This window comes from Monomorium pharaonis, chromosome 10, assembly GCF_013373865.1.
Source record: "Monomorium pharaonis isolate MP-MQ-018 chromosome 10, ASM1337386v2, whole genome shotgun sequence".
Classification (NCBI taxonomy): Eukaryota; Metazoa; Arthropoda; class Insecta; order Hymenoptera; family Formicidae; genus Monomorium; species Monomorium pharaonis.
In genome coordinates this window covers 879,068-906,544 of record NC_050476.1, presented here as the reverse complement: position 1 = coordinate 906,544, position 27,477 = coordinate 879,068, and the positions used below count along the sequence as shown (strand labels likewise).

Sequence of the window (27,477 nt, the reverse complement as noted above, 5' to 3'; positions counted from 1 at the left end):
ACAGGCAGAGAGCGACTTTCGTAAGGGACTCGAGTACCTAATCTTGTAAGACGTGCGGTAATTTTGTAATATTGTAAATGGCGAAATTACTTATATTCTGGGGCTGTAGTGGATGGATATTAGATGACGATGACAATGATAAGTGGCATCGGATTGATTACCGCGCGATTAAGCGGTTACGCGTAAACCAGAGTCCAAATGCATTCATCGTTTACGCGTTTTCTTCTTCCGGGTGCAGCAGACTATCGTTATCGAACTTTATTTCGTAATCCTTATTTGTATTATACGTTTATTACATAACTGCATCCAAGTTATTTACTAATTTATATTATTAACAACTGTATTATATGTAATATATGTAAATATTTAACTGTATTATGCCATGAGATGCAATAAGAATTCATCCAGCCCTCAAGAAACCTAGGATTCCTTACAAAACAAGTATGCGTGACACTGACTTCTAGAATCGGCAATCTACTGGACTGTGAAAAATAATTTGTCTAAGCTTTCGAAACACGTACGGATAAAAGTTTTGCTAAACTATTTAAAAATTTACTTGATAGAGATTCAAAAATAATTGTGTTGGACCATCAAAATAATAATAAAGACGTCAAATATAATGCAAAAATTTTGCATAAATTTCTTCAAGCAATCAATTTGAGCTTTAGACATAATTATTTTAATAAAAAAAATTTTTTTAGAGTTTTAAGCTAAATATTTAGACTTTAGTAAAACGTTATTTTTGTAAACATATAAACATATCAGGATAATTCAATTCTTTAAAAAAGAACTTAATTTTAAAATCGAAAGCTTCTTTCCATATTTTTGGAGAAAAACCGCATCTCTCCGTGTCAAATATTTTCTTATAAAGCAGAATCAGTTGAAGTAAAACTGTAGCAGCGAAAGTATTCAGTGATTTATCTTGGTCACGACCGTGAACGTGATCTTGAAGGTTTGAGCGGTAACAATGAAAACGAGTGTCTGTAATGAGCGATGGCATCCCGTTTCTTGTGAGCACAAAGCAAGGACGTATTCACACCCGCTCACGCTAATGACAGCTCTCACGACCGACCTGAGTTGAAAATGGCTGATTTAGCTTAGGGCATGCTAGATAGAAAGTCACAGTAAAGAGAGTCGAGAATTCTACTTTACTGTCTTTGAACAATTCGTATTGTGTAAATAGGGTAATGGCTCAATTACTGACAGTGTCCTAAATACTGAAAATTCAATCTCAAGTCAAAGTTTTCTTTGAATATAAAATAATTAAATTTATATATATATATATATATATATATATATATAATTATACTTAATTTTATTTAAATTCTTAAAGTTTATTTATTGTACAAACATTAACTTACAACATTTTATTATAACTTCAATTTTCTAATAAAAAACATTTAAGACAGAAGTAATTAAGACAGTATCAGTAATTAACCCATTTACTTTAGTTACACGAAAAGAACGTTTGTTAAAGTAAAAATTGACAGATGTAGATTTAAAAATAGTTTTGTTAAACCATTAAAATGTTATAATTATGAAGGGTTTAAACGTGGTGAGTAATACTGCTATAAAAATTGATATTGAATTGAAATTAATATTTTAGTAATTAGCTTGAGCGTTTTGCATAACTATATTCATGGTTTATCAAAATTATTTTTAGATCTATTAAATTTACACCCAGTTAATTTTTAGATATTAAGTAGATATACTTTAATACCGTTTTTTGTTGTTATTGAATATTTTATAACAATTACTATTAAATTATTATATTGATCATTATCAAGATATTTTTAAACTTTAAAAAATTGTATTATAATTTAATTCAAAATTTAAATGAGAAATTCTTTTTTAAATAAAATTCGGAATAATAAATGGATTCAAAATAATAAAATTAGAATATTTCTAAAATGTCAAAACTGAATTTATATAAATATTTTCAATAAGCAATTTAAATTATTTAGGCAATAAAATAAATAAAATGATAAGTTGAAGAGCGACCATGACGCTGAATTAAATTACAAAGGCTATTTATGAAATTCGAAAATACGAAGTGCAATAAAAGAAGCGAGTGTAAAATGTCAATTCGAGATATTTCTTCAGTAACGAAAAGGTTGTCCGGTTACCTTTTACTGTTTTGACAAAAAGAGGTAAAGAAGGATTTCCAATATCACAATCTATAATTGGACCGTAATACTAAATACACACATACGCACACGCACACCCACACACATACACAAAGTATCCATAAAAATTTTGTTATTGATTTTATAATTCTGAGTATTTAAATTTTTACATAAAGTATGCCGAAAGCACAACATATTTCTCATTTAAAATTTTTTTTAATATTTAAGTTAGTATTTTATCTATTAAGTTTTAATTTGTCATGTATAATCATAGCTTATATTTTCATGCACTTATTGTCAAACATCTGTTGTATATATAATACCTGTTTAATGCCAAAAATAAAATATGCTATAATTTATAAAATATAAATAAAAATAATATTAAAAAAATATATATTTTTAAAAGAATCTGTATGTGTGTATGTAAATTCTATATCTTTTTGTTGCATTATTATTTTATTTTTAGAGAGAATTGCTCTAATTATATATGAATATGAAATCTATGTCTTTGGAAAAGTACTTCCTAGTAATGTTTAAATAACTGTATGACACTAATAGCAGGACACGATGAACGACTCGATGTTGTTCAATCGAGCGCGATAAAATCGACGCGGAAAAAGAATGGAACATACCCGATAAACTTTCCTTTACACAAATGCACGGTCACTGTATACCGTGCTGGTGAACGATTTGCGCGATTCCCAACATCGTGTTTGCAATGTACTCTTCCGTTCAGTTCTGATAAAACCATAATAGGTTTTGCAATTTTTAAGGAAATAAAGACTTCAAATCTCTTTCAATTTGCACAAATATATTAATTAAAAGTAAAAATATGAAACATAAATATTTATATCAAAGAAATTATAATTCAGTTTTAATATAAAGATAAATTTCATAATCTGTCTTGTTATTTTGACATCAAATAACAGTTTCTCAATTAAAAAGTATGTTATGAAGAACGGTTTCGTAACTCAATTGATACACTACTTAAAAGAAAAGTATATACGCAAAAAATACTACACGTTTTTTGTGTATTATACCTTGTGTTGTTCCTACATAGCCGCTTATTAGTGACAAATTATTGTAGTAAGTTATAAAAAAAATGAGCTTGAAGAAAGACAGAAAGAAATAAATCGCCACTCAGAGAGGAAGTCGGATCAGTCAGCGATGAAGTAAAAACTGGTTTCTCTACGCGGAGCGTATGTGAACTTATCACCGCAGTCGTTAGTCGCCGATCAACCATTTACCTTTCATTCTCTACCGATCGTCGCGACTTGCAAGTACGGTCTTCTATTCTATCTAGACTATAATCAAACGGTCCTTAACTCCCGGCCGATATGCACCGGCTGACTCTTCGGGAAACTCCGCCGTTGCCTTCAGATCATCGCTTAAAATAAGTGAAAGGCTCTTAGATTTGTCAACAGGATTTGTCTAACAGCGATCCAATTTAATGAAACGTATGTCTCACATCGGAAATAACGTTTGTGTAACGCCCGGACAAAGTAGTCAGCGTTTCTTTTAACGCTCTGTGTTTCACGTTCTCTACACAGCAAAGAGAGAGGACCGTCGCGAGTACCGTCGTTAAAATTTATAACAATTAAATAAATAGCAATTAAAATTTAAAATACTTTTGATGCAGATAAAGGTGCCTCCGTCTGGCGAACGTTCACCAAAGCCTTAGCGCTAATCGAACTCTCTGTTTCACAGTTGTCTTAATAAGGTGGCTGTCGGTAAAATCGCCGCCATCATCCGGAGATGTCAAGTTCATCGATACTTTCCAATCTCAAGAAAGGCCCACGAAACATTTAATAGATAAAATGAAGAATATATTATTCACTCGTTAAAATGTTATGATGTAAGAATTATTTCTGCAAGTTTTCTGTCTGTTTCATTCGCATACATCATAAATAAAATTCTCGAAATAAAATTTGTAATTTATGTTAATCTGACACGTTGGCGATTATTCAAAATGATAATTATATCTTTATTATGCACTAATAAAAACAGTACACGGAAAAAAAGATGGCTAAGTTGTGGCTCACAAGATTAACATTTACGAGTAGATTTGATGATACAGCATAAAAGTTATGCCCAAAACCACACAATTATATAATTACATTAATACATATTTCTTTCGTTTTCACAGATTTTTTACAGATTAAATATGTTAATTTTGCATTTGTTTCTTGAAAAAAGAATTGTTTACTAAATTTAACATTTATGCCTTTGCGCAAATTTGTTAGTAAAAAAGAAATTATGTCTGTCAAATTTGTGCGAGACATAACTTTACTGTCTTTTCTTTCTGTCTACAAATGCAAAATAAACATCTCTTTAAATAATCTATAGAGACAGAAAGAGAGTATTTATTTAGTACGTCTTTAGCGATAGGTCAACAGTTGATGTGTAACATATATGTGCATGTTGTGTGTAACATATATGTATGAGTGCGGTAAATGCACATGTAAATTATATTACGGCATCGTATTTAAATGACATGCATATGTTTCTCATATACACCTCGATGACGTCAAACGCTGCAAATGAAATCAATATTTTCGAACGGCCTTTTACTTTTTTGAACGCCATATAAAGCTTAGACTGCGCTATTGAAGCTGAACTAACGAAAATAGATCGACAACATTAATTTCACTTTGCTACGAGCCCATGTAATCATGCAACAAACTCATTACTCATTTCAGCAATAACGCTTCTTGTTGAAACAGGTGAAAAACGCGAAGCTCAATAACCGCTCTTTTCACCCTTTCGCAAATGCGGCGTAATCGATTCGAAGGATCGAACGTACAGTAAAAACGTCGATACATCCGTTCGAGAGAGAAACCTTTGCACTGTGCTGTGCCAATCAATGGTCATTTTCACTTTTACCCCGGACGATAAAAAATGCTGAACCGGCACCTAGCGTCGTCGTGTAAGCGTGTGTCACGTATAATGCGTGAAACTTGTATTTTAGATGCAATCGAGTAGCGCACACAGAATACGATTGCATGCACACCCGGGTCCACGATCGAATGGTCCCCGCTTTCATGCAAATCGCAGTAACTGCAAGGTCAACAACATTCGCATTACAGAGTATTCTTTCCGACGCCGATTGTCGCTATGTAGATAGGCAATTATTATAGCTAGATAATTGCACGCGTTGCTATTTTGTTGGCGAAATGAAAGGAAACGATAGCGCGCAAAAAAAAACTGAGAGGAAGACGCCTACACAGTTAAAAAATTTATGTTAAATTTAACATTAATCGCTGGTTCCAAATAATGTACTCAAACTTTTGTATTTCTTAATTTAATATAAGATAAATATGTTTAAAAAATACTTAATCTAAAATACTAAATGTAAAAAATTAATACAAAAAGACACTTTAATAAATGTAACTAATAAATTATAAAAGTATATTTTTTCAATAAAATTAATATTTATAATATTTATAATATGTATATTTTATTCGTTTATTTTATAATCTATGTTTCAAAATTATTTTATTTTAATATTTTTATGCATTATTTGTTTATAAATTGTACTATTTTAACACTAAAAATGTTGAATGTAATAATTTCCGTTTAATTTCACACAAAATATTCAAGTAACACATTTATATCATGATAAAAACATTAAAACGCATAAATGTGTTAAAAGTTCAACATATAAGTTTTAACAACATACAAAATGTTTCTACCGTATAATAATACAGTAATACTCATTTCCGTACTCATTCCTCAATTTACACGGCACTTTTTATATGCAGTTTTTTATGCGGTAAATAATCTCTTTGTTTTTTGCAGTGCTCTTTATACATGGTTTTAATTTTATGCGATCTTATTTCACGCGATCAGAAAATACATTTTCTGGTCGCGTGAACAACATTTAAAATTGTTTTATATCAGTTAGCCAAAAGTTATTACATTATTCTAATTTTTCTTAACATGGAGAACATTAATCTTTTTATGTGTTGCTATAATTTTGATAGTTCCGTCACGACAGCAAGCTTATCCGCACAAGTTATTAACAAAAAACGACGAATAAATTAAGTCGATTTTTGTTCTCTTAATGACAAACGCCATATTTTTTGTAATTTCTGAGCTACTGAATCTAATTCTGATCTTCAAATATTATTATCTTTTATGTTGACAGACTTTATTGACACAATTATGAACCGCATGAAAACCAGAACGCATATTCCGCGTAAATAAAAAAATAAAAAAAATTAGATTCAACTTAGAACAAACTGAAACATTTCTTTATTGCGTTTGCGATATTTTTGCGAGGTACATTATTGTCTTAAAAAATTTTTTTCTTTAATCCTGGATTTCCACTTGTTGAAGTAGGTTATATTATTCTGTTCTTTAAAACCATCTTTTGTGGGAAAGAAGAGAGAAATTTGCAACGTGGGAAAAGAGAAAAAATAATTCACTAACTCATTATTATGTTTGCTCGCTTTTGTTAAACGATTTATGAAACATTGAGAAGCTTCGCTTGATTGTGCCAAGCTTGGAAATTGCCTGCTGTTACAATCTCCTTCGGTTGGCAGAGAACAAATTCGTGCCACGTCACACTTTCACTGGAGACGGGAGAATCCGTTTCCGGACCAACAATCAAAAATATCATAAAAGCGCTCGTGGGACTGCACCACTTCATGCGAAAGGTGAAACGTGCGATATCGTGAAATAATGAAAGGGATGTGGGATCCTTTCCAATCGTAATACCTAAAAGACATAACAGAAGTAATGCCTAAAAATTCCATCATCAGCTGTTGAAATCGTCGCTTGATATCTGACATTAGCTGATTTAAGACAGCATTAGTGGCTATAAAAACGTTTCACATAGCAGCTCTATTTTTACGAGATTATAGACTTTTATACCTTACTTTGTGATTGCACCATTTATCAAAGAATGTAATAATATATCTATAAACGTGCAGATGCATTGACTGAAATATCTTTTGCTGAAACGTTGATGGTTATTTCTTTCAAAACGATTAATAACACACATTAATTACGTTTTCAGCTTATTCATGACGTTTCTTACATACGTCTTTCTTTTACCTTGTTATGTGTAATTTAAAATTTTTTTATGTTTTTAATATTATGTGATAATTAAGTTTAATGATATTTAAATGCGATTCTCTCATATGTATTGTTGAATATTTGCGTAAATCATTTTTGTTGACGTTTGAAATCAGGCGCGACAGATTGTCCAAGTCAATAGTTTGACGAAATCAATAAATCGTTTATTTCGCCGTTTATTTCGAAATAGGCGAAATCTCGTTCCAGATACAATCGAGATTATCGAGGCCTTACTAATGCGCGCATTGAAACAAACAAATGCGCTTAAAAGCGAAGACGAAATAAAGAAATAAAGAAGGTGACTCACAAGGTGATGCACAAAAGTGAACGCGGTTTTGTGAGAGTATCAAAGGAGGGCCTTGGCTTCCCTCCTTCAGAAACATTTTGAAACGGAATAGGAACGAAAAATTATCGCTTCGTTTCTTTCGACCTACGATTGCCTTCGCAGATATTTTAACATTATAACATGCGAAAATACTTACTGGTTTTTTCCTATGGTAGAATATTAGATGTACGATAAAGATAAAAGTAATTAAGCGGTATTTGTTGTGGTAATTAATACCTCCTCGTAATCTAAAATCTTAACACAAAAATGTCAGCTGTACAAAAGAACTTCTACGCATAAACACTTCTTTATTATTACAAAATGCCCGATATTTTTATATTATCATTTATATTATCATTTACGTATTATAACGCAGGTACCAGTGCGTAATATGAGTTACGTACGCACTAATTAAATCTGCAATTATTCCGAGCACTTCCTATCTGCGTAGCAACGTCGTGATTACGATTCTTTTCATCCCTTTCTTTTGACTGTAATAATTTTCCTTCCAGTTCTCTCGTTTTATGTAACACTTTCGGAAAGTAAAAAAAAATTACTGATTGATACAAAAGTTACATTACCGTTTTGTTCTTCACCGTATTTTCTCCACCGGCCGCTATTTGATCCAAATATAATTCCGGTATCAGAACAAGCCACACAAACACGCACGCGCGCACGTATGTATATGTCGGTCTCTTCATGTTCCGCGTTACGTGCATGGCGCAAGTTACATTGGCATCAGAAATGCGTTCGCATTATATCACGCACTGTCATTCGACACAAAATAAAAAAGAGACTCTATAAACAAATGCGGATTTTTATAGAAATCATAACGTTATAAATAAGACAAAATAAAAAAAATCTATAATCAAATTGTGGGGTTTCATAAAAATTGCACAATTGTCGATTCTTGTTTATAATTAAAATAAATTGAGAATAAAATAGGTAATGATTTTTTAATTTGTAAGTAATTAATTGTAAGTGAGTGTCAGATAATGTACACAAATATACATACATAATCTAACGCATGTTTACTATTAATTACTTGCAAATTAAAGAATCGTATATGATTTTCTTATTTCTATATACATATATGTATATACTTGTGTATGAAGTAATAATGTTATTAAATTTGTATTATCCAAGACAAATCATCTTCTTTCGTCACGAAGGAAAAATAATTGCTTCACATGTCTTTTTTTTTGCTGTCATTCCAACTTACTGACAAGTAACAGACGGAAACGTCGAGAAAGGAAAAACAATTCGCCGAGAAACACTCGCAATCCTTAAAACAACGGAAAATTGCTATGTTGTAAAAGGCAACTTAATAAATAATTAAACAATTAAATAGATATAATATGTATGAATTTCAGGATCGAAATATTATTAAAGTTATTTAAATAGTAAAAATAATTTAAATGGTCTAAAAGCAAAAAATCAAACTTTAATTGCTGGATAATATTTAAAAAATGGCTGTATATTTCCGGTATCTCTACCTCGTAAGAAGCTAATTTAATTATTATTATTGTTAATTTGCACCTGGGTCTTTTGTAACCAGTGGAAACTTTGCACGCAACATAAATACTTGGAACGTATCACTTTCGATTTTATATTTTGTGAAAACTTTAAGTTTCAAACTTCAAATTTCGCTTTAAAACACGGTAGTACTTTGGGTAATCATTAGATGCGTCATTACGAAATATATAAGATGTTATCCGATTAATTACTACTCATTTGGAGGATGCAATGAGGATGGTTTCAAACAAAATAAAGTAGTTGCAGATCCTATGTCAAGATAGCTGAATCTTCGTTTTAGAAAATAAAGTGTGAAACATTTATATGAAATTAATACAGAAAGTAAATATATTACAATCACTTGAGAATAATTAAGTTTTCTTTTTCTAAAATGTACATTATGGCTTTTTTAAAATATATTTTTCCTTTTCTTCACATCATTTATATATGATTTATCGGGCTGGAAAGAGAGTAGTCCTAATATTGCAAATTTAAATATATACGTGTAAAAACTGATATACTTTTTGCATTTATAAACCGATTAACAATTCTATTATGACAATGACATGTATAGAGAAATTTATTACAAAGCGAAAGATTTTAAAAAATTTGTTTATTTAATTTGTAATAAATGTTACGTGCATTGCTTTACATTTGATATGAATTTATAATACAATAAAACTTTTATTCATAAATACTATATTTCTTAAATGTAAAATATTAAAGTTTCCACCCTTAATTAATTGTTTTATAATTCTTTTACGTTATTTATGCTTTTCTTTATTTAAATTTGTTAAATAAAATAAAATAAAGTTAGGTATTAGAGAAAAACTTCATTGTACTTTTATTAAATTTTTAAATAACAATATTGAAATATATTAATACTTATCTAACAGCATAAAATAAAGAAGAAAGTAATGTAAAGTGAAGATATCCTTATTAAGCGAAGTGTGTCGAAAATACACGTGTATTTTTGTAATCCAAATTCAATGTGTTCCTTTTTCAAACGGCTTCGTAGTTAAAAGTGAAGTAAGAAAAATTTCACGTTTACTAAACAGAGCAGGATGATAGACGCATTGAGCAAATACGATCTCTATCATTGATTTCTACTATCATTGATTTCTATTATTTAGAAATGCCGATTGGGGCAGATAAGATTAAATCAGATTAAATATGGAATTTGCGTAACTGTGTAGATTATAAAAAATATAGGGTTGAAATATACCAGGGTTGGAAAAGTTAATATTTTTCTTAATATTAAAATTAATATAAAATTAATAGCTTATAAAATTAATTTAGTTACATTAAAAATTGCATACATAAAAAACTAACTCTAAAAAACTTAAAACTTACATCAAGATTAATTTAATTGAAGTTAAATTAAGTAGATGTTGAAAAATTATTTGTATTAAATTAGAATATCATACGTCATTTTTTAAAGTTTTTCAGCAGAATTATGGATAAGAAAATATAAATAAGAAATTTAATTGTTTTATTTTTTAATTAAATTAATATGAAATAACAGAAAATATTGTTTTACGTGCAAATATTTATGTGCCAATTTTTTTATATAAGCGAAATAATTTTTTTATTTACATAGATAAATTTTGGATTTAAAAAGAAGTTAATAAGCTAAAGTTAACATATTTCTTAAATAACTAGTTAAAAATTAACCAAGTTAATAAAATTAAAAGTTTTATTCATTATTTAATATATTTAACTATCCAATCCTGAATATATCAAATACTTAATTATAATTATGTTCAATGTTAGCGATATCTACTTGGTAGGAAGTAAGTAATTTGATAAGAAACTAAACGATAAATACTACAAAAAGCGTATATAAAATTTTTAAATAAATAGTTCAAGGCAATTTTTGATATAATTATAGATATATTTTCTCGAAGGATATTCCGATATGTAATAGAAGTGTAATTCCTTAAGTATAAATTTGCGGTGTACAAACGTAATTGTTCTTTTCCCATCAGAAATATAGTTATCTGCCTATCAAGATGCGTGCAGTAAAGTATTTGCGCAACATTTTTTACTTCCTATTGTTATGATACACCTTGTTATAACTTAAGATGTATTACAAACATGTTAAAATTGTTGGCTTCAACCCTGAATCATGAAATGTGAAGGAAAAAGATAAAACGTCATTACAATTGAATGGCTTTACTTCATTGTTAAATATTATAGGATCAATTTTAATCGAATTCCTTGAATTAAATAACACTTTCACTTTATTTTTATCACACGTGTGTATCGAAATTTGTTATTTTAACAAAACATGCAATAAAATAAAAAAACAACCTAGCCTAATTAAGAATTAAGTATAATGTAAGGTTCTAATGATGAAATATCACAAATTAATGAAAAGGAGGCTAATGAGCCACTACAAAATCTTGGAGTAAGAATAAGAAATATATTGTAACTTTGATTATAACAAATAGATGTTTCGATCTGCCTAATCTATTCTTGTAATTATATAATTGTTTAAAGTAAGCAGTGTCCATATCAATGTAAACATCCAGTAATAAAAAATAATAAATTAAATTTGTGCAAAATTTAATACATTTTTTTATTGAAATTGTTTAAACTGTTAATAAAATTGTTTATAAAAGTTTGGAATTTATTACTAGGCATTAAGATCCGCTTTGACTTATCAAGAGATACAACTCGCGCCAAGTAAATAAATAACTTTTTTTGCTATATTTGACGTTTTCATTGATTAATTTTTACTTAGTATTGTTTAATTGTCTTATTGTTTTAATTACATTAGATACATTTTATATTAAATAAAAGTAAACCAAATTTATAAGAATAATTAAAAATTATTTAAATTAAGACATTACAATGTGATATTATAAATTTAACATTAAAAGTGCCAATATTTTAAACTCACTAAAAGGAACAAAGGAATGAATTACGAAAATATAAAAAATGATGTAAAACCAAATGTTTCATCAAGCTAAATAAAATAACTGAAGAAAAGTCAGAAGATTTTAGAAAGAATCCTTTGTTTCATATAAGAAACAGAATATTAATCTAAAAATAAAAACGGTTAATAATAATCGCTCAATATTTATAGTTAAAAATGTTAAAAAATTATACAACCTGTTAGGATGTTTCATGACCTAAGTGAGAGATGCCTTCAAAGAGCTTTTCTGTGGCGCATCATAATTACCCATCGCGACATCGTTTTATATTAATCGATAGGAATTTACATCTAACGACTTGCTTCATAAAAAAAAGAATAAAGTTTCACATTGTGCGATGCTTGCCGCTTTGTAATACGAGTAAAAGTAATTGTTAGTAACGCATGAATGAACGTGATAAATAGTAATCGCACGACGTTAATTTGAAAGCTTCTTTTATAATTATATGATAGCTCCTTAGTTACGAATTAAACAACACGTAAATACACCGATGCATCAAAAGATGTGTTTCAAATAAGTGTTCCAAGACACTCAAGTCTTATTTTATAATTATCTATTCATCGATTACTTAAGATTTTATTCACGCTTCAGTCTTATGTCATTTCTTATGATATATTATCTACCTACATCTCTGACATGCATGTCCTATCTTATACTTTAATTATTGATTTTATCGACATATTATTTTCACCAGGGTGGGGGAAAGGGAGAAATACTTAAATTGTTGTAAATGAGAAATCCGATAAGCAAAACCTTGCTACTTAATTGTCCGTACGTGCAATGCGCACGTTATTCTAACGGAGATTTTATTTTGAGATAGATACTAGACGCTGGAAAAAAATACCTAATCAAAACGTTAACTATTATTCTTATCCGGAGAAGAAGATCTCCCTAAAATGTAAAACTTTGCTGGACTACACAGCAGAAGTGTAATTATATTGTTACATTCGAAAGCTCCGTTACACGCTGATGCATCTCCGCTGACGGTCATCCTGACGGAGTATCCACGTTTCGGCGATCGGAAGAAAATTTATCGATATGAAGTCGATCCCTTCTTCAGGATCTCCCGTGGCAGACCCGACAGAAGGAGAGAACGAGAGGCAGAACGTGGACATAAGTGTAGCGTGGAGGTGGTGCCAGGCCCCTCCTTCTAATAAAAGCCGCTCACTAAGCATCGGTACACAGACAGTAACAGAAAACCCCGAAGAGAGCAGGAGTCGCCGAGAGCTCCTTCAGGGCCTCACAAAATCTTTTTTTTTCCAAAAACAGAAAAAAAATTTGATTTTCACGGCGGACCGTGTGACGGATAATATCTGTGTGTGGTGAGTTCACATAAACCTCGCGTTTCTAACTCGATTAACGACTTTTTTTGCTGTGTGCTCGTCTTCAGTGGAGATTTTCCTGAACGACCACGTGGCGTGAGATGGTGATAAGTGGGAAACTTTTGAGTTGTTTCGTGTGTTGATAAAGATGCAGTGCAGACAAATAAAACCCGAAAAGCATTTCTGTCTTAATAGAATTAGAATATATAAATAATAAAAGATATGCATATATAAATAATTATTAATAAAGTGAAGAAATTGCAAATTTACTTATTATTGTTTAGTAGGAAATTAGAGAATACTTTATATGCAGCATAATACAATGTTATATTTTATATTTAACGAAAGTGCTGTTAATTTTCCGGAGAAATCTCTTTCCATCTGGACGCACAGGTTTCTTAGTAATTACTTATCTGATGAAAATACCAGAGTTCTTTTCCGTACCAGTAATATTTCGTAAGAATGCAAAATTAGAAATATTATTTACCTTTACGAGATTATTGATGCAAATTTAAAGAAGAGAACAGAGAGAGAGAGAGAGAGAGAGAAAGAGAGAGAGAGAGTAAAAAGGAGGACGGAAAAAGCTGATAAAGTGAAATGGACTGGAACAGCAAGTTTCAGGTGAAAATTAAAACTTACGACAATCGTTGCACAAATTCGACACAACCTCAAATACATTGACTTTTTTCCTTCGTACAAGAAGTCTCTAAAAAAAAAGTTCTCTCTTGCATTTGATTGCAATCTCATTTATTCTATTTTTATTACGCACAAAAAATTAAAAGAAAAATTTTTTTATTATCAACCTAACGGCCGTAACTTCCATTTGTTTTCTGTTCATCTCTCAGATGAGTAATTATCATTACAAATCCAACCTCACGTGTAAAAAGAGTGCATATTTTTTCTGAGAAAAAGATTTTCAATTTATGCATTTGTTATATCATAATTGCATCTACGCATAAACTTTTTCGCAATAAAAATGATTATAAAACGCGAAGGATACCAATTAAAACTAATCAATGTGTGGCCTCGAAAATAGAATATTGCAACAACGTCCCCAAGTAGAAGTGATGTGTGCTGAATCCATATCGTCTTAATCGCCATTATAACGCCATGCGTCCATTCTCTGCGTGCCAAATGCACGTGTAGCTATTTGCGCATTGACATACATTAGTGAATGTAATTCAAAATTACCCCCATATCGTTCCTCAGCGAAGACAGACATTTCGTAATTCTTTACCTTACACGTACCGTTTAATGAAATTATTTCTACAAATTTTTTTTGTTTTTTTACTAAGCGATCCAAAATTAATTAAATCGGTTTACCATTTCTTTTCCATCTTTGCTACGTGCTCCAGCATATTCTTAATCGATTTTAAACCGGCGTTTTCTAAGTTTACGTTACAAAACGGGCAACGCTTTTGCGCGAGATTGCAAGGAGCAAATAAGTTTCCACCAGAGCTCGAAGAAGGAAACGCGTTGCGTTAATAAACATAATCCATAATGCGGACATAAAACGCGTCGGACACAAGTATGTTTTATTAAAATCGCGACTAATTAAGGAGTTCATGCGCGCGTTATCTCGCCTTTCCTCCCGCGCATCCGCCACCGCAGAGACGCCGGCAGCGTTCTCCACTTTCATTCCGTCGAAAGTGATAGTCGTGAACGGATCCATGTTCGAGAAAGGAGAGTCATTGTGCCTCTCTCTCTCGCTCTTCTCTCTCGCTGTGCTCCTTCTCGTTTCCTCCTTGTCATGATCCTCGTGTACGATTTCCGCTTCACCTTGCGACTTAACTTTGCGTGTCTATGAGGATCTATCTGGTAAAGAGAGAGGGGGGGGGGAAGAAGAGAAAGAGAGGGGGACTGAATAATATTTAATGTGAGAAAATCATGAGAGAAGTAGAATTATGACCCGTGAAAAGTCTTTCACTTTCAACACGCGCGCATTGTGCCCAGATATTTATTTCCACGTCGCGCACCTTAGAACAAATATTTTTGAGATAATCTGAAGAAGTTTGTGCGAGATACATCTAATACAAAGAGATCGTTTTCAAGAAACTCGTGCACTGTCGTGAATACACGAATCGCGATAAAGATCTTAAATAACGCCATATAAGATATCTGAGCTAGACGAGACCTACTTAATTAATTTTATTTTTTTATTTTATTTAATAAAAATGTTAAGAGTTTTATTTACAAACTCTGTTTAATAGAATTAAAAAAACAAATTAGTGGGCCTTATTTAACATCATATAAGATACCTGAGTCAAATAAGACCTACTTAATTAATTTCATTCTTTTTAACTAATAAAATTTTTAAAAAGACTCTCTTTAATAGTTTTTAACACATAAAATAAATAAAGTGGATCTCATTCAGCCTAGGCATCTTATTGTTATAATATAAAAAATTGATAGAGGGGAAAAAAACACCATAACATAATTGATGCGCATTGCTACCGTATTCATAAATATTGTATGTTAATGTATCATGTTTTTGCAGAATCCATCTACACGAATCAAGATGAGGTTTACCATTCTAACGCTGGCGGCTACGCTTTGCCTCGCATTAGTGAGCTCGCATCCGCTTCCGGAAGACTCCGGGCTCCGATCAGAGGTAAGCACGTGAGCGGCGCATCTCGTACCTTTCTCTTTTAACATCGCCATCTATTTTGCGGAGATTAATTCGCGGCATTAACAACCACTTCTCCCCTTGCGTTATCATTTAATAATTATCTAACGTGAATGACACACGGCACGCAACTAACAGAATTCGAGGCCGAAATTCAAGCGCAAAGTAGCGCAGAATCTTTACTACTTCTTTATTTTAATATATTAGCGCTGATTGATACTCCTGCATAAAACAACGCATGATTATAATAATTTTCACTATGTGTCATTGAATCTAGTAACATTTTCCATTAACCTCTTCCATTAATCTTCACTTCTTTACTGGTCTTATCTTCGGTTCTTTCCTCCTTAATATCTCGATTAAGGTGAAAGTCTGATTTGCAGAAAATATGTCGCAGAGAGAATTTCTCTGTATCGACGCATAGAAATTATACGTAACTATTAATCATTGAACGATATAGGGTGATAAAGCACGAGATGTTCCTGCCCGACCGCGAAAGTTCGGTCACGTTACGATCCGCGAGCGAGTTAAACGCTTGGCCGTTTTACAGAATCGACCGATTCGAGATGGCCGAAGATGACTATTTTACTTTCAACGAGTCTTTCACTCGAACAATGCCGTGGAGGATGCTAGTAGTAATATGAGCTAAACGCTCGGAAAAGCAGTCGCGTGATGGATAGTTTACGACTGCGGTTTTTGCGAAACCACAAGTAAGAATTTTTGTTTTTAACAACGTTGATAACTCGCAAACGTGAAATAAATTTTCTTTATTGCTCTCGTGTGCTCGTGGAGCCCTAATAAAATTTACATAAGATTAAGCTGCTTCCGTATCGAAAACGTGCTGTAACGTGGAAACCCCTTGGCGTATTATCCGTGACGCATCATTGAAAGTTGTTCGGTTTGTAAGCCTTAAATTCTTCGAAAACGTGGCATTGCTGTTACGATCGCGCGCCGTTACGTTGTAATACGACTTCGGGGGATCGGTAGCAACTACCGGCAAAGAGCTCGCGCGTCTTCCTATCGTGGCTACTTTAAACTTATCGTTTACCGTAATTCATTTATAATCACCGTGATTTACGTAACCGCCGGTTACAATTCGAAATGCCACGCGATGCGCGCTGGGGGATTCACGTGCGTGAAAATATAGTAACGGTGGAAAAACTACCGGCGGGCGGACGGCTACATGACGGCAGGCACAAAAGAAGTTATTCGTTTGGAAAATATTTCGCGCATAATCTCCGGATACGCGTGCCGCCGCGCGCCGTCGCCGCCACCGCGAGAGGAGTTCAATGTTTCGGTTATGCGACCGTAGAAATAGACGGTGTAACCCTCAAAGTGTACGGTCCGACGAAAAGGCCGGGTCGTCCGACCGGCTCTCGTCCTCGCTCCCAACACTTTCACTGGCCGCGAACACCGGCGGAGTTACCGGACACTTTCTTCGGTCGATAGGCGCCCGATGGAAAGCTGGTGTACGCGCACATGCAAGTACGCGCAATTCAACAAACACGGTGTGATATATGAAACATTGTGTACAAACTAATCACCGTACGGCAATACGCATTTCGCATTTTCGCTTACTTAGTCGAGGGACACGAGATAACGAGGCACGTGGGAGATAAAACGTGGGTGATATTAGAGATAAGCAGATATATTAGACATATAGTAATTATACAGAGTATACGAATGGCCTAGTTAAAGTTGTGAAAAATCCAAACACGCAAGGATAATTGTGCGATATTAAATGTTTGATTGCAGACTAGATATTATAAATAAATAAAAAGTTAAGAGGCGAATAAAAATAAAATAGTAAGACAAATAAGAAGCGTTATGTAAGAAGATACGAATGTCATTGGGTAGAAAATGGTGTATTAATCTTCTTATTTTCTAGTTATTTAAAAAAAAAATCTGAGATATTTTTAAGCGCACGGAAACAAATTTATAAACGAGATTTCTTGGCCAAAGTTGAAACGAACGAATACGAGTGTCGGCGATCACATGAATGTAAAACGAGGTTTGAGGGAAAGTGAACCATAATACTCCGGTTGAGCAACATTTGAGGTTCGGTGGCCGCCCATTGGCCAATCTAGCTCCATCAGTACGAAATTTAATGCGAAACTGATGTAAAATACGCATGAAATTACAGACGAAACAATCCGAAACATCTCGTGATGGCTGTCCTTCGATGAAATAGATACAACCAAATATTAACCGTTTCGTAATTTTGACTAAAACTATAGATAAACATCAGAATTTTGTAATTCTAATGTATTCACATTCGCAATCTTTGCTTTTCAAATAAATATCGAAAGTATCATTCATCACGCGAGATAATTAGTTTTGACGATCAACGCCAACGATAATAGCTGCCATTAAAATACCAGTGTATAATGCAAAGAATCTTAATCGCGATACATAAATCCACGTTTACAAGAGGATCTGCTAATCTGAGTCTTCACGGCGAAAACAGTAAAGTGGTCGACAAATCTGTTTAATATCTCAGTGGCGCTAAGTTAATGATCCTTGCTTGGCTATCACTTAACATGAAAAACAGTTACACAACACAATTACCTTAACATTCTCAGACGCACTAAAATTCCATAGCCTCCACCATTTTCAGCTCGAGCGGGAAAATTACGCATTGCAAGTACTTCCTTATTTGTCGCTACTCCACGCAGAGAGAGAGAGAGAGAGAGAGAGAGAGAGAGAGAGAGAGAGAGAGAGAGAGAGATACGCAGAAAAAAAAAGTAATATAGCCATTAACATATGTGATTGCGGGCTGCCAACTACATAAAGTACTTAATACAATAATATTTGCTATTAATGCAAGTACAATGTTGATACTGTAATAGCATATATTATTGTATTGAGTGTATCTGTAATTGGCAGCCCGCAATAACATATCTTATTGAATATATTACTTTTTTTTTCAGTGTACGCTTAGTATTATTTTAACTTTGACAAAACCCACACACATACAGGTCATTTTAACAAGAGAAACCCTTGGCAATCCCTTCCATCATCGTAAATTGTTGTTTAACGCTTCTCGCGAGACGTATGTTCCCAGTAGACAGGTTGAAAGATCCCAGTTCATACCTAGTTTAAAGCTCTTACGTAACTGCATAGAAATCCGCGACCGCTTACTTTGAGTAGACGAGCATTTTCTTACCTGAACAAAACACCGGCTTATTAATCCGTAACATAAACGTGTAGAACTCGAGGACTCGAGATCTATGGATGTATCTCTCAATCGAATTGTGATAATGCTTCGATCACCAGCTGAAAAGTATCGTTGCCGTCACGTAAAGATCCAAATTGCAAAATTGCTGTCATATGGCAGGGCCAACAAGGAAACTTTCTTTCAGGCCCTTGATCGGCTGGTGATGGCCGAAGCCGACAGCGAGGCCGCCCTGAGGAGCAAAAGGACGATCGGCATTCTACGACAGCTTTTCCCCGAAATTTCCCAGGTGAGCAGTCGTGATATGCGAAACGTCAGAGAAATCCTGCAGAAGGCCAGGACTAGACTGACACACATACACACACACGTCGAATGGCGTGTGTAATAGGCGAGGCTGTACATAAATTATCATCGCAGAATACATACCTCGCTCGACAAACATTATCAAGGAGCAGTACGACGTCCTTGACTCGCTGATCCGGCTAAAACGCATTAAAAAAAAAAAAAACTTTTGATATTCACCGACTTTTATACGACTTTGTTTTCGTCAAATCTTTGTAGACCTCTGTGCCGTTAAAGAAGCGGTAACCGCTGAGCACTTAGCTTTACATTCTTACCGAGAAAGTAACGCATACGATTTGAGAGGCGGCCAACGCATTGGCCAACCACCCTTTGCTCATTTACTCGTACGCACGCTCACGTACGGATCGATTTGTTTCGATCTTATTCTCTCTTGTTCGGGTTTATTCCGCATGAAGCGAGCGGAAGTGATTTATATCATGTTGCTCGCGCGTGCAAAAAGAATAATTGCGTCTCTGTCGATTCCCACTGTTAGCTATATGAGATTTTTTTTAGTTTTCCTTTCACTCTTTTTTTATTTAATCCCCGCTCAATCTCGTGCAATCAGTTGTATGTACAATGAAAATTTTCAGATTTGTAATATTATTAGGGGGAAGTTCCATTATTCCGAATAAAAAATTGCGTAGTAATATCGCGTTTGTGGAACAAGAGGAGAGGTCCTCACCTGTAGAAAAACTTAAACATTCTCGGGAAAGTTTCTTTCTTGCGTGTGAAACTCCTTTCTGGCCTGTGCGCTGCCCATTGAATTGTTCACCAATAACTTCCTAATTTGACTAATAATACACTGTGCGATTTTTTGTCTCGTTAAAAAATGGCGCCTTCGACGCCGACTACTCTTTCATGCGGTTGCATGTGCATGCACGTGCACAACAATGGCGATTGATTTAATAACGTACCTCGCAGAATATGCGTGAGTTAGTTATCCCGCATTAACCGCCACGGAGTCGTTTGCGCGTAACGGAAAGACGGAGTACTCGCGGAGGAATGTCGAAATTTCTCCGGTTATTCATTGCGGTCCTCCGAACGATCGGACGAACGCATGACAATTGACGATGGTCGCACGAAACGGATACAGTGGGTCCCCTCTCGGGTTACAGAATAACTGCATTTTTCAACGAGAATCAGTGTTTATAATTCTCTCTTTGTATTTAAAATTGAATTGTAAAAATCTTACTGAAAGCTACCCACGTCACTCTGAGCGCAGAGTATTACGTAAGAACGGCGAGTACCTAATTTCCTATAATTTGTAGCGTCTTTGAAAGAAATCCCCGGTAATGAGAGTTAATGCGGTTAAGAAATAACAAATCACCACTTAAGCACAGCATCGACCAATCACACGAATATTTATTGTTAGACGGACATTTGATTTGGAAAAAAAAAAAAAATCTTCAAACAGACTAAAGTCCACATCATTCATAGATAAAAGGATCTCAACGATCACTGGCATGGATCGATATCATATCATCCATCGATTACGCAAAGCAAAACAAAACGATGTCTTGAAGCCCGAGTAAAAAAAGAAGGGACGGATCGAATAAATTGCCACGTTGCGAGGCTCTTCAGCTAAGACCTATTGTTTTCTAGAGAATCGAAGAAAAAGTCAACTCTATTATCGGGGAAATCATTCGCGTCCTTGGTCCGGTTATCCTCCGCAATGTTCTCGGCGGTGGCGGCGGCGGCGGCGGCGCCGGTGGTGACAATGCCCCGGGTGTCGAGAGGAGCAACGACGGCACAAGCGTAGAGGGCAAGTCGCCCTTCGATGATGATGAGGAGGAGGATACCGAATCGTCGTCATCCTCGAACAGCTCGAGGCTATTGATCTCCTTGCCGACATTTCCGCCTGACGAGGAGGTAGAGTCCAGCTCCTCTTCGTCCACATCATCCTCGGTGGAAGAAAGCAGAGACAACATTGACTCTACATCGATTACTACTACAACAACAATAACGCCATCATTATTAGAAAACGAGGTCACCACTACGCAGTGACCGTTTGATCAACAGCTCGGTAAAACTTTCGAGGTCATGACCTTGAGGAATCCTCATGAGAAATGCAGAATGTCTTGCAGAATGCCTTACCGCGCATTCAAGACTGCTGCGGCGCGCGTTGTCTACTTTGTATGCTAATTACTCACTGGGTACTCGAGAAAACGAGAATCGAATCGAGGAAAACGAATCGATCGACCGCTCAGCCTCTCGAAGGATCTAATGAACCGCTAAGTTACCGCGCAACCAGGACTGCCGCGGTTGCGCACGTTTTCGTCACACTGCTAACTGTTTTTTTCGTTCTCGTGTCTGCTATTTATCCAGCCATTAATCGATTAATAATGTTGTACCGGCAGCTTTTTATGCCGTCATTATTGTGATCTTGCTCCATCGGAATTACAGAATTCATCGAAAAATTTTATTCTACTGGGATTCTGGGAGTTTATCTTATTGTTTCAATTATATGTTGTGTTTCTCTCTTCATTCTACACACACACACACACACACACACACACACACACACACACACACACACACACACACACACACACACACACACACACACACACACACACACACACACACACACACACACACACACACACACACACACACACACACACACACACACACACACACACACACACACACACACACACACACACACACACACACACACACACACACGTTTACAGCTTATTCAGAAACTTCTGTGCTCTGTGCCTAGCTAAAAAACTCTTTTTTGTCATTTAATTCTGACATATAAATTAAAAATCAGACTTTAACTTTTACCTTCTTGCATATTTCTTTTTTTTATCATGCTGAGATTTCATCTGTTAGATTTTTTTTCATCATATTTTCCAAGTTTATCTCAAATCACAATTTCCAAGCAATTTTCTTTGACTCTTTGTTCTGTACCTTTCATCTCTCATTTTAGTATGCTAATTATTTCTTAGTCATTAGCTGTCGCAGGTTAAATCATTCTATCGTGATTATATTTAGCTTGAAAAATATCTTACTTACAATACATGTATTACATAATATCTCCAAGATATTATTGTAGAGGCATAAAACTCACATAACACTTGCAAATTTTCATTAATAATCCAATACTATGCTTTTTGTTCGATGAATCATTAACGATACCGAGAAAAAAATAGTGTCTAACATAAATAACATACTTAGTAGAAGTCATCTTTTACAAATTGTTATTAATGTTGTCCGTGTCGCTTATTGACTCTTGCATGTTATAAACTTCGTAGCATATCTGTATTATTCATTTATAATTGGCATGTAATTTGTTTTGACATTTTCACATTAAATTCTAATTTATGTAGCTACTCTAAAAGATTTCAGAATGTAAATATAATATCAATCATACTTGCTTTAGTTACAGTGCACGAAAAATCCCAATCGAGAAAGTAATGAAATTTATGCAACGGAAGTCATTTACGTCATGAATAATTTATAAAAAACGTTGTTGGAATATTACATGGACCTAACTATATATATCGTACAGACCCTGAAATTATGCGAGTGACCTATTTGCCTCATGATTGCGATTTTTTGCACTTCTTCTTATCGAAGGACTCAACAATGGCAGGTTGATTCATTGCTATTAACAATTTGTGTCACAATATGTTTATATTACGAGTGTTGCTACTGCAAAACACACATATAAAGTGACGAAACGAATATAAATTACTTTTTATTCGTTCCGGTAAGATGTTCATGAAGCGAACTGCCCGATCCTTGTCAGCCATAGATAACCTTTTTTTACAGGACGTAAACCCGGAATCAGAGAATCGAGTGAACGAGATCGGATCGGAATCACAGAACAACGAGGTGCGAGTGCAATTTGCGGACGAAGTGCCGAGCGAAAATTCGCCGCAGGAATTGACGCCGCTGGATGAGACCGAGACAGACGAGGATGAGAACAGGAACAAGAGATTCCTCTTTGGACTTGGCGGCGGTGCCGGCGGTGCCGGATCGGGCAACTTCCTCTTCGACATCATCAGGGTGAGTTGCGCTGTTAATCTTAGACATACTTTTCTTTGATAACGCCGCGTGAAAAATGGAGATTGGAATTACGCTCACGAAACGAAATGATGAGAAAAAGAGGCTGACGAAGCAGAAGGAGACTCGTGATTATGGCGCGCGCGATCAATCTCAAATACACTTGATATTCTAGCAACAGGCAAGAAACCGCAAGGTTTGCATCTATATAGCTGTAGACAGCAGTGAAAGTAAGCAACCAAATTACCTTTAGCTGCTGCTAAACCATCTGGTTACTATTCCAAGGTTCCTGACCTAGGCATATGATCGGGCCTCACGATAGAATTACCTTAGTCGAGATTCTCGTCAACCAGAGCCGGTGTCCTTGATTAAAGTCCACGCAAATCCGTGATTTCTTATATATACACATACGTGCGGTAGAAGACCGCAGATTAAACGAGAAATTAATAAAAGACAGGTCGGATAATAATTACTTTTCGTGATGATTATAAATGTCGTTTGCGGTTTTATCAAGAAATTGCGGTTTGATCCTTGTTATAAAAAATATATATGTTTAAATAACTTCTTAAAGATATGTTGTATCTCAAAGTTTTATCAAAGTATACAAATTTCATAGATTGTTTTTTAACTAGAAGAAAGTCTCATTAGTGATGGTACAAGTCTTTTAGAATGATAACTTCTTATTTCTCAGAAACTAAACATTGTATTTTATTAATACTGATAAAAGCGTGTTCTGTTTACATAATTAAAGAAATAAAATTCTTAAAAAAAATTTCATATATTTATAGCTTTTTTTATATAAAATCTGCTAAATATAAAATCTTCAAAAACAAAAATAAAATTTGCACGATTTTTTTGCAAGTTGTATTACTTAAACAATAATAAGTGTATTGATAATAGATCGTTTTACATGTTTGCAGCCTCTTAAAATTGTTTTGTTAATATTTTTTCTTTTGTATTTTTTTATGCCGTGTAAAATATAAAATCATCGCAACAGTGTAAATCGATACAGAGTCGTCTTTAAATTCTGTCATTACTGTCTACTGTGCCAGCTTTGAGATTTAATTTCTTAGACGTTTATTCTTGTTAACATTAATTTATCAAACATTAATTATCAAGAAAACATTAATTATCACAAAATGTGAAATAGTATTACAAAAATTGCTATACCCTCTGATAAAAGACATTTTCTCATTTACATTTATGTCTTAAAGTTTTAGTTTTGGCCTTTTGTTTGAAAAATATTAAAAAATAAAATAATATATCAGTATTGGTAATCTTCTATGTCTGATTATGAATATCTGTATAAAATTTGAGTGTAATTTCTGGTTTAAAAATTTCTGAATTTTTTTTTACATTAATATTTACGTAAAATTATTTTGTAGTTATTATTAGGAGTATATTAATGTTGGTATGTTATTTATAACTATACTTATTTTTATAAATTTGATGTGAGCATTATAAATAGCATTGTGTGAGAAGATTAAACAAATTTGTTACATATATTGATAAAATTTTACTGAACATTCGTCCTAAAATTTATTTAGATTTGCTTATTTGTTTAAAAATTATTTACTTAAAATTGTAGCAAAATATGGCCATTAGTCCGCCACTTAACTACTTTATAAATAAATTATTTGTTGTTTTATTTTTTGCAATTTTAATTTTATGGTATTCATGATTAAAATTTCTTTGTCGTCAATTAGAAAAAAATATTAATTATAAATATTCCCTTTCTTGTGGAAAACTTGAAAATCACGTGTTATTTTACAATATTGTTAAACTTGTTCTTAATGTAAATTTATTTACTTTATTTTTTCTGACATAATATAAATGTCGGTAACATATAATTTTTTAAATTTTAATAACTTTTAGTATTGTATGGCTTACAAATGTTCTTAGTAATTTTTGATATTTTTTTTTTAATTGGAATCGAAAGTAACTTAAGTATTCAATAACTAAAGTGTGTGTAGTGTCATTAACCGTCGGTATCAACAAAGAGGTGCACGAGATGTCGCGTGGTACCGCTAGAACACGCATGGCATAACTTTTCCGAGAGTGCTCTGCGGTATGAAGGATACAATTTATAAGCAATTTGTGAAGATTCAAACAGTGACGCCGCGGCGTGGAGAAATGTGACTATAACCTAACCTTTTCTTATTCTTTACTATCACCAACTGGTGATGGTGCCGGCAGCTCTCGCTGGTCCCCAACAGAGAGTTTGTTTACCGCGACGTCTTTATTTTTATGTTATATCTCTTTATTAGCTATCTCTCATTAAAGAGATATGTGTTGCTAAAGCTAGTATTACTGCTGGAAATTACGCGTATAATATGGTTTTTTTTCTATTGTCAAAGTAATAATATCTATATATTTTATTATTATATGTCATATATTAATAAAATATTATTTTAGTATATATTTAAAAAATCAATTTTAATTCAATTTTGTATTGAACCAAATTTCCATTAAGAATCTATAATTAATGTATGTGATACAAAACTTAATTTGAATTTTTCTATCTTGTTATTCGTTATTTCGAGATATTTGTTGCCAAAGATAGTATTTTGTTAACGAAAATAAAATGTACTACAATACATATTTCTGTATTGTTGTAATATTATTGTATTTTACCGCGTTCCATAATACAAAATCATTTTTCACGTGCGCTTTCCATGATAAAACAATCGCACGCGCGCGTTTGCGTGCGTGCGTGCGTGCGTGTGCGGTGTGTGTGTGTGTGTGTGTGTGTGTGTGTGTGTGTGTGTTGTATATTCGAATGGAAGCGCACGAACAATAACGGTGTCGCGCACCAATGATACTCGCGGCAACCGGTTTTTATTTTTTACCTGCTCGCAGCGTCTATATCGGCAAAACGGGTTTTTCGCTGACAGGACAGATGCAATCACGCGAAAATCGAGTCACCGTTTCCACCGGCCGCCGTTATCCACTTTCTTGGCAAAAAGACATTATTACGAGCAGCTCGGAGCCGATACCGGGGACCGCTCGGTCGCGTCGCGGCGACCCTTCACCGTGCACCGGATAGAGAGAATAAGAAACTCTCGCTACGTGATCGATACCCCCCCCCCCCCATTTGTCTTTGCGGCGGATATTCACCTGCCCGTCACTGACCGGTGAATTATGTCAGAGAGACCTCGCCCTCTCATTGCATTACAAAAATATGATTACAAAAACGTGACACGTGGATTCCATTTGAGATTCGCGACGAGAGATTTTACGGTTGTGAAATATAAATAATGTTTACTGCAGAGACATTTTGTCAAAGGGGATTTTAACGGTCGCGAATAGAATTGATATTTGCCGCACATAACAGAAAGATTTAAATCAAGAAATTAGACGGAAATGACGACGCAAGAGGTGGCTTTTTAAAGATATCATTTGTATCGTGGTATTTTTCGGTGACATTTTAAATTTGCGACATCCCAGTCGGTTAATAGTAGACAGCTTTCAATTGCTTAACAGCGTGTATATATTTATACGAGCAAAGTTCGAGAAGAAATGCATGCAATAACTCTCGCTCGTCGATATCGAACCGACTTTTCCTCACGCAAACTTTGCCCGCGGAGGCACGTATCGTTGAGCAATTAATTCCTCTCCATTTTTCACGACGCGCGACGGCGAGACGAAGCGACTGCGTGGAAAATCATCGGCGGCGACCGAGCGAACGACCACCGACCAGCAGCAGGCCCCTCCCTCGTTACAACCAAATCCGGAGCTTTTTAACGAACCACTTTCCAGCCATTATTGCAGGATCCTGTTCCAGGAGCCCGCGCAGACTTCCGCCGGGAGAGATAGCGATCTCTCTCGCGTGATAATCGCGAGGCAACTATGAGAGGGCGAGAGAAAACTATAGCGATTCTTCCAGCAAGGGGGCAAGGGTACGGAGAGCGCCAAGTAAACGAAACGTTCTCGTCTCTGTTCTCGTTTAGCAAGCGGCCGACGGGGCGGCAAGAGCGGCGGGCACGGTGTACCGTGTCGTGGCCGGTACAC

At 34.2% G+C, this 27,477-nt stretch overlaps 1 protein-coding gene across 5 annotated transcripts in view; it reads left to right on the top strand.

Moving 5' to 3' along the window:
- Nucleotides 1-13,152: 13,152 nt before the first annotated feature.
- LOC105829602 overlaps nucleotides 13,153-27,477 on the top strand; it is a 26,127-nt gene continuing 11,802 nt past the window's right edge. Inside the window, exons 1-5 of one of the 5 annotated variants that reach the window (XM_012668606.3) lie at nucleotides 13,314-13,927; nucleotides 15,804-15,917; nucleotides 19,295-19,396; nucleotides 21,052-21,472; nucleotides 23,233-23,320. In XM_012668606.3, coding sequence (XP_012524060.1) covers nucleotides 13,904-13,927; nucleotides 15,804-15,917; nucleotides 19,295-19,396; nucleotides 21,052-21,453 — 642 coding nt within the window. In that variant the 5' untranslated portion in view covers nucleotides 13,314-13,903 and the 3' untranslated portion in view covers nucleotides 21,454-21,472; nucleotides 23,233-23,320. The other 4 variants (XM_012668604.3, XM_012668603.3, XM_012668602.2 and 1 more) reach the window with 4 other exon arrangements.